This window comes from Cariama cristata, unplaced genomic scaffold (genome assembly GCF_000690535.1).
Source record: "Cariama cristata isolate BGI_N322 unplaced genomic scaffold, ASM69053v1 scaffold11687, whole genome shotgun sequence".
In the NCBI taxonomy this organism is placed as follows: domain Eukaryota; kingdom Metazoa; phylum Chordata; class Aves; order Cariamiformes; family Cariamidae; genus Cariama; species Cariama cristata.
In genome coordinates this window covers 59,657-67,302 of record NW_009627112.1, presented here as the reverse complement: position 1 = coordinate 67,302, position 7,646 = coordinate 59,657, and the positions used below count along the sequence as shown (strand labels likewise).

The following is a 7,646-nucleotide window of genomic DNA, read 5'->3' as shown; positions in this document are numbered from 1 at the left end:
GCTACCTCTGGATTGATTGAGAGAATTTAACACAAAAATAAGGTATTTTCTAAGGTTTGGGTACATTCCTATACAAAAAGTACACTTTGGATGATCAGATTGTATCTACGTTACAGGCCAGGAGGAAATTTCAATCGGTGACTATTAACAAGCATGTCTGTCCACACACTTGCTGTTCATCCATTTTGGAGAATATATTGAAGCCGACAGTTCTGTTTCTATAAGGCAAATACTGCCATCTGTAATTATCCTGTCTGTTTGGCATGAACGACAACGAAGAGCCGCAGCTCTGATTATCAAGCAATTAAAGTAATAATTTGTAGAGGGGGTTTTGGTCAGCTAAAGAAAGCTTGAGCATGCTGGTGACATTTTGCAGAATAGTATTTCTGCACTTATCAAGTTTTTAATATACTTTGCCTGCAAACCTCCATTAGATCAGAAACCCACGTCCTCCCTCTAAAATCTTATCATGTTATTTCATGGCTTTACGTAATACACTGTTTCTTGGGTTTTAATCATCTTTTTTGTAATGTTGAGCAACGTTTCCAAAACAGCGTTCTTACTCAACACATGGAATGTTTAAAGCAATGCCTTTCTTCAGTTTAGACTCTGGCCTAGCTCAGTTTTAGAGCACTCAAATGGCACACATCAGATTACAGAAATACCATCACAGTAACAAAGCACCACTTATCTAGCACGGAGACAGCTTCACAGCTGGCAGTTGCTAGAAGCTGGCAGGGATATGAAGACTGATTTTCTGCCTTCAGTGGAGAGAGATGCTGTTTTGCTTTCATTCTTTTTCTTATTTTGAAAACAAGGATACTACCTGGGTGGGGGCATGAGCGTTAGCTCCATTGAAAATGGCTGTAATAGCTTTGCAGGAACGACCAAATAGCAGATTGGCTCCAAAGAGCTCAATCTGCCTCTCATATCTGCAGGACCGCATCTCTCCATGGGTCAGCAACATCCTGCTGTTGTCACCAACTAGGAGCCTCGCATCAAAGCTCCTGCCGAGTTCAGGAGTTACGAGCAAGACCTTTTTTCCTGCGAGTGTTGAGGCTCCTCAGCCTCCACTGAGTTCAGTGCTTAGCTGGGCAATTGCAATCTGTCAGTCACTGCCAGCCAGAGATGCAAGATTTTGTCTCCCTGAAAACGGGGTTTTCCAGCCTCAGCTGAACTCTGAGGCTGGCTGTCCCACGGGCAGGAGCTTGCCTCCATGCCCAGCAGGATCCTCCACCACCCGCACAGCGGGAGCGACTGCAGTACAGAGCGCTGCTCCAAGCACGTCCTGAAACCCACATCTACACTTTCTGTTCCTTCCATGCCCCCAGTGTCAGTCTCTGCTTGGCCTTTTTTCCTTGGCATCCAGTTCCCCACCCGTGCAGCTAGCTGTCAGGTGCAGATATTGTTGCTAGGAGGTCACTTTGCATTTGTAAGAGCCATATTTTTCAGAAGCTGATGAATAGGTTGTAAAAACACCTGAAAGATATTTGCTTTACAGGCTGTCCCATACAAGATGGATGTGTGCATGTGAAAATACTTGACTACTAATTAAATGACATGTTTTGCACCTGACATGCATTTTTTAACATAATTATGCTAAATTTTTGGCATAACATTTGCAAATTTTAATCACAACGTGGATAAGGTAAAGAAAATTAATGTTCAAGGGAAAACATCTTTCTTTATGAGTTATGATAAGACAGGTCCTTAAAAACTCTCAAAAGTACATTCTCATTTATTTCTTTCTACTTTGAAAATACACTCATCACTATGTTCTCAGGCACATGCTCAAAAAATTCTTTACATAGTAACTAAAGTCAACATTAATAAATCTCTCGGGTTAAGCTACTGCAACCTCCTCCTCAGGCAAATTCCTAACCATGTTGATATCAAACTTCAGCCCTGAGAGTCAGGAGGTTCAGCTGGGACATCTAATGATCTCATTTAGTATTAATAGTCATAAAGAAAATAAGAGACTAAGATGAAATGTCATAGTGGTTCTTGCTTGCACACGTGTGAAGAAGCACCTTCGATAACTAAATACCTTTGGGAGGCTAAAATCGGAAATAGGGAAAAATGTATAGAGCCTGTCTTGTCTTGATAAAGGGTAGACTGAAATGGAATAAAATATTCCCACACAATCTATTGTTGTCCCCATCTTGTCTAGACTGAACTTAAGGACATTCTTGTAACTCAAGTCCCAGGCTCAGCCAGGTATTGGGAAAACAAGGACACCAAATCTCAGAGTTCTGATAAAAAGCAGATGATAAGCTGTCAGCCAATTAAAAATACTGATAGCTCTGAAGCTGAAATCTTGCACTCTCATATTTCTTTCTGTATTGAACAGGACAGCTAACAAAATAAAACCTTTTGAGATAAGCTGTAGGCACATTACACAAATACTTATTTTAGAATCCTGCAATATATACAAAAGCGTTAAAAATTTAGGTACCTATATAAATAAAAGGTATAAATAAAACCTAAAGAGAACAGAACCTTGATTATCCAGTCTCCTAACTCATGGCTCCCAGTTACCACTGTTATGTTTAGGCTCCAGTCTTGAAAGGAGCAAGGAACTCTGCACAAACATAGCCCACCCACGTAGAGGTACTTGCAGGGCTCTACCCTGTATCTTCCATGGCGTTCAGACTGAGGGGAACGGCAGGAAGAAATTAATTACTGGAATTTTAATATTTTTCTACATGAGAGCACATCTTGGATATTTAATAAACTTACCACATTGCGACAAGGTGCAAAAACATCACTGTATAAAATTGAGCATTCCTTTTTGGCATAAGGGAACTTGCTCTGATGTACCTCACATGGTCTTAGTGTTTCATTTGGGCGCTTGCACTTAAAAACAAGCAGAAACACCACAAATATTTTATACAAAGGTGCGTTTACCATGGACTCAGGTACACTATAGTGTCATATAATTCAATACCTGCATACTCAGAAAACAAAAATAAAGTTTAAATGCTATCTTCTTCATCTTCCCCTTTCCCTGATTTGTTCTTATAATTGAAAACACTTGCACAAAAAAGAATCTTTGTGTTTTGTTCTGAAGTACTAAAATGTTCCTGCTGTCTGCTCAGCGCATAAAGAAAATATGTTTTCTTTGTGACACATTATAATCATTACCAGAGCAACCAACTGTAACATCACAAACAAATACATGGTCCAAATCCATCCCTGGTGGTTTTGCACTGACTTTAAATGGAGTCACACTACGGATGGCTTTAGCCCTGTAAGTTCAAATAAAGAAGCAGCGGTAGGAAGAGAGCAACTCATAAAAAAAAAGTAGGGTCAAAGATCATGGCTGAGATACAACTCCATCTCTTAAAGTCTTTCTTCAAGAAGAAAAACAAATGAACAGAAAAATATAACAAAACAACACTGAGTTCAGAAAACACGAGTTCATCCAAAACCATAGTCTCTCGGTGCAGCAGGGAAGCCCAAGAGGGGGTAGTGATGGATCTGTAGGCAGCATTGGGGTGTCCCGATGCAGCCTCAGCTGCTGTGCAGTTGCCCATCCGTGCTGCCCTCCTGTGCAGATGCTCAGATGCTGGGGCAGGGGATGTGCTGCCACTCCCCGGGGGAGAAACCCTGGAAGCATCCTACACTTCACAGTGCCAATGCAAGCACGTTTGCCAGTAGCAGAGTTCAGTTCTAGGCCTCCAGCTATCAAGTAGTCCTTTTACAGTATTTAGATATTGCAGAAAAGATGACCAGGATACATTTCTACAAAGGTCAAAGGTCCTTTCTGAAAAAAATCCCTAATGCCTACTGTGGAGGCAGATGAAGTGTCAAGTCTGGCTGAGCGCAGGCTCCCTGCGAGGCCAATATTGAGCTTAGATCCCGAGTGCTCTGGCAGCCACAGAGGTCGGAAGATTACATGAGATGTTACCAAAAAAAAATATATATAGCCATAAAAACTCAAGTGCACATTTGGGCTACATAAGCAAAGGTCATAACATCCTAGAAGTTAATGTGCTATGCAAACACTTCTTTAAAGCAGTCACTGAACTGATAAATTGGAAAAGAAAAATTCATACACTTCATACTAAGTATTTATACATTTCTTCATGTACCACCTTCTAGATGAGCAGTGTAACCACCAACACCGCACATTTGCCTTGCTTGTTCACACAATTTAAACATTTTATGTAGAGTAAAATAGATCCAAGGGGAGATAACGAGGCAGAAAAGCCTCAAAATCTTTACTCCAAATCAGAATAGGCATCATATTCTTCATGAGGAGAGAGATTTTGTTTCAGTTTCCTGCTGTGAGTCAAGGAGAGAACAGATTAAAAACTGGTTCTCACAGACATCCTAAGGGAGTGTTTTACAAATACTGATTTTTCAGGAGGTTCACAAGGCTATAAAACCTTACATCTTCTCAGCACAGATTAATAAAATACCTATTCTCCTGTGTTACAAAACACAGTTGTGGTCATCCACTCTCTACAGCCTTTTCCCTTCTCAGAAACCAAGTTTCCATACTGGGTTGTGCCTGTTCCTGTTCTGAGCCTTTTCCGTCTCGCCCCTTCACCACCACTGCTTTGTCAATTTGTTCTCTGTTTACAAACTACAACTAAAAAAAAAAAAATCATCAATTTTTTTTTTCAGTGTTCAGAAAGAAACTTTTTTCCAGACCTTTTTTCCCAGCATTCAGATCCTCTTTACTTTCAATATCCTGATGCCTCCAACACCAGATAAATTACAATTGTTTTTAAAATTGACCTGAATCCAAAATATCAGAAGCAATTATCTAACTTTGTAGAAAATCAAAATCCAGACAGCTGTGGTAATTATCTTATATAGGAAAAATATATATTTTTCCTAAAGAGATTGTTTGGTTTCATTTAAATTCAGTATATATTTGCTATGAAGTAAGACACTATTAACACATTTCACATCTACAGGCATAAAAATTAAAATGTCCTTTCATACATTGACTATGAGTTTAGAAAATCCCTGTACATCGTGTGCTTATAACGTGTTCACTTATAAATTAAAATTATCATCTTTTTTGGTCTAAATGATTACTGGACATGGGACTTACCTGTCCTAATACCCAGCTGTCTCCAAACACCTGTGCATTTCTCACCTCCATATTGTTTGATGTAGTCAGATCATTTGAAGTATATTTGTCAAAATTTCCACACAAACCTGCTAGTTTACCCTAAAAGAGAACAACGATTTTTTTTTTTTCCCACGTGTACTGACAGTCAATAATCAGCACAAATTACATGCATGGAATAAAACATTGTTAAACTGAAAAGGTGAATGCAACTCTGACTTATACTTTGAAAATATTTGACACTGCCATGTTTACAGCTCCATATTGCAAATAACTTTTAATAGAAAATTATGTTTTCCAGAACCTGTTCTTACTGTCTGCCTGTGAAAAGGGAGCGGAATTGTGTCGTATTTTTTCCTGAAAGCTTAGTAGTTCATCCAGGACAAAAGTCAAAAGTTCAGGTGAATTACCTCATGATTGTGAAGCCTGACTAGTTGTTGTTATTAAAACTCGCTGTCTCTAATTTTAGCTCACAATAGCAAGAAGATTTGTAATAGCAGTTACAAAAGAGACAGCTGCAACTTTCTTGTGTTGGGGCATGTGCTGCTGATGGAAAAAGTATATATACATGCATACACATATACGCACATAGGGGAAAAAAATATTTCTCCACAACAGCAAAATGTAGAGTTGAATTTCTAGGGTGCCGTCGCTCACTCTAATGAATTCTTTTTCCTTAAAGTCTGCTGCAGACATCATCTTACTGAACTGGAGCCTCTGGAAGAAACAGCCATTGGGGACAGAAAGAGCTTGAGGTATTTGTGTCCCTGCATGCAGCCTGTAGAACTCAGGTCCCTGCTAGCTTCCTCAAAAACAGAAGAATTTTTTTTCCACTATGTGTATTGATGGCTGATAAATCACCTTGTATGTGAAGTAAGCATTTTATGGCTATTGGGACAAACACCTATAATAATGTTGCTTTAAAACCATATTAGATGGTCATTGTAACTTCAACTCACACTTCAAAAAATCTGATGTTGTATTCTAGCATAGAGTGCTTGCTTTACTTCTACTGGAAAGAGCCCCCTCTCAATATATGTGTTCATGGTTTAATGTAATTATAAAATGTGCAGATCAGGTTACTCTGCCAGGACCCAAAGACTGAGTTGCAGAGACAGCAAGACAGATGATGATGTAGAAATCGAACAGAGGAGAGCAACTGGCAAGAGAAGGAACCTCATATTCTTCACTGCATCATGGCTGAACCCTGTCATGGTATACTTATTAGGTTTAAATGTCAGGTTTTGTGTAGTTCCTTTCCTGATCTTGTCTTCTTAATTGACACCCAAGACGTGATGCCATCTGTTCATCTCAGCAGCCTCTACTACATCTCAGGGTGCAGTTCCATCATCAGCCTAATCCAATTTGTGCTACAAATCTGCAAACTTCCACGTCACTAGATATGGGAGCTTCTTTTCCATTGGCTTCAGGAATTACGAAAACATGCAGTGAACTGGGTAACTCAAAACTAACCCTGTCTTCCCGCCCCCAAAGTAACTTTGAGTCAGAGCTGAATCACTGCCTATCTGCAAGGTTGCAACATGTGGAGCAACAGAGTAAACATGCATGTAGGAACCACCCCTTCTCTTCAGGAGTCCAGCCATTAAATTGAATTCTCCGTCTCTTCCTATCTGGGAAATGCTAGCAGCTGATCACCGTGATAAACAGCTGTATCACCGGGAAAGGTAGGCATGAAGAGAAGACAATCACAGATCATGTTAGCAACACAGAGCTCTACACAAAAATCTTAGGTTTTTATTTTGACTTACCTTCCATCGAGGTCCAACTTTAACATGCATCATTGTCTTCTTATCCCACAGAATTGTAATGTCCTGTTCTGGAAAGTGTATCACAGTATAATATCCAGCCTTCCAAAGCTGATAGTTAGATTTGTTTTCCTGTCCCCTTAAGGTCTTCTGACAGAAATGAATATTTATTAAGATCTAATAAAACAATTCTACCAAGGTATGCAGCCAGTTAAGAACAAAGTGTATAGTGAAGAATATTTTCTCTTTAGCATATAGTGGGATCAATAACATTACTAGAAATGTCATTTAATACTTTGATATTTTGTCTTCTCAATCATTCAAGTTTGCTTTGATTTTGTACTTCGGTTTCCCTTTCAAAGACATGTGGAAAAAAACCAAGTAAATGCCAATACGCTTCAACTGCTTGAGGCTTTTGAGCAGTCGTCTTTGTAGGACAAATAGAACTTGAAAAAAACAATGACAAAATAAGATTTTTCCTGGGACCTGCTGCTTTATGCAGGCCTAGGTACTTGTACTATGTTAACTCAGACTGAGAGATGTTTTCCAAAAATATGCTGCTTTAGAGTTGTAATTTTACAATGCTTATCTTAAAGGGCAACCCAAAAAGGAAAGAAAATAACTAACCTGCTTCTCCGAAAGTTCACTAAAATAAATTTCAGTGTCTCCAACAGTGATGAAAACATTCTTTGAGCAAACAATATCGTTGTCAAAGCACTTTTTGTTCTGAGCAATTATAGATATATTTGAGTTATCTGTGCTCTGCAATATGAAGAAGAGATCATTTTACTTAT

The 7,646-nt window shown here is 39.1% G+C and overlaps 1 protein-coding gene across 1 annotated transcript in view; it reads right to left on the bottom strand.

Annotated features, from left to right (window-relative positions):
• Positions 1-7,646, bottom strand: part of OTOGL (otogelin-like) — a 95,330-nt gene that overhangs the window by 37,114 nt on the left and 50,570 nt on the right. Inside the window, exons 26-29 of the mRNA XM_009704322.1 lie at positions 7,480-7,614; positions 6,856-7,002; positions 5,069-5,188; positions 2,740-2,856 (exon numbers count right to left, since the gene is read on the bottom strand). Of these exons, the coding sequence (XP_009702624.1) occupies positions 2,740-2,856; positions 5,069-5,188; positions 6,856-7,002; positions 7,480-7,614 (519 nt within the window). The remainder of the gene's footprint in view (positions 1-2,739; positions 2,857-5,068; positions 5,189-6,855; positions 7,003-7,479; positions 7,615-7,646) is intronic.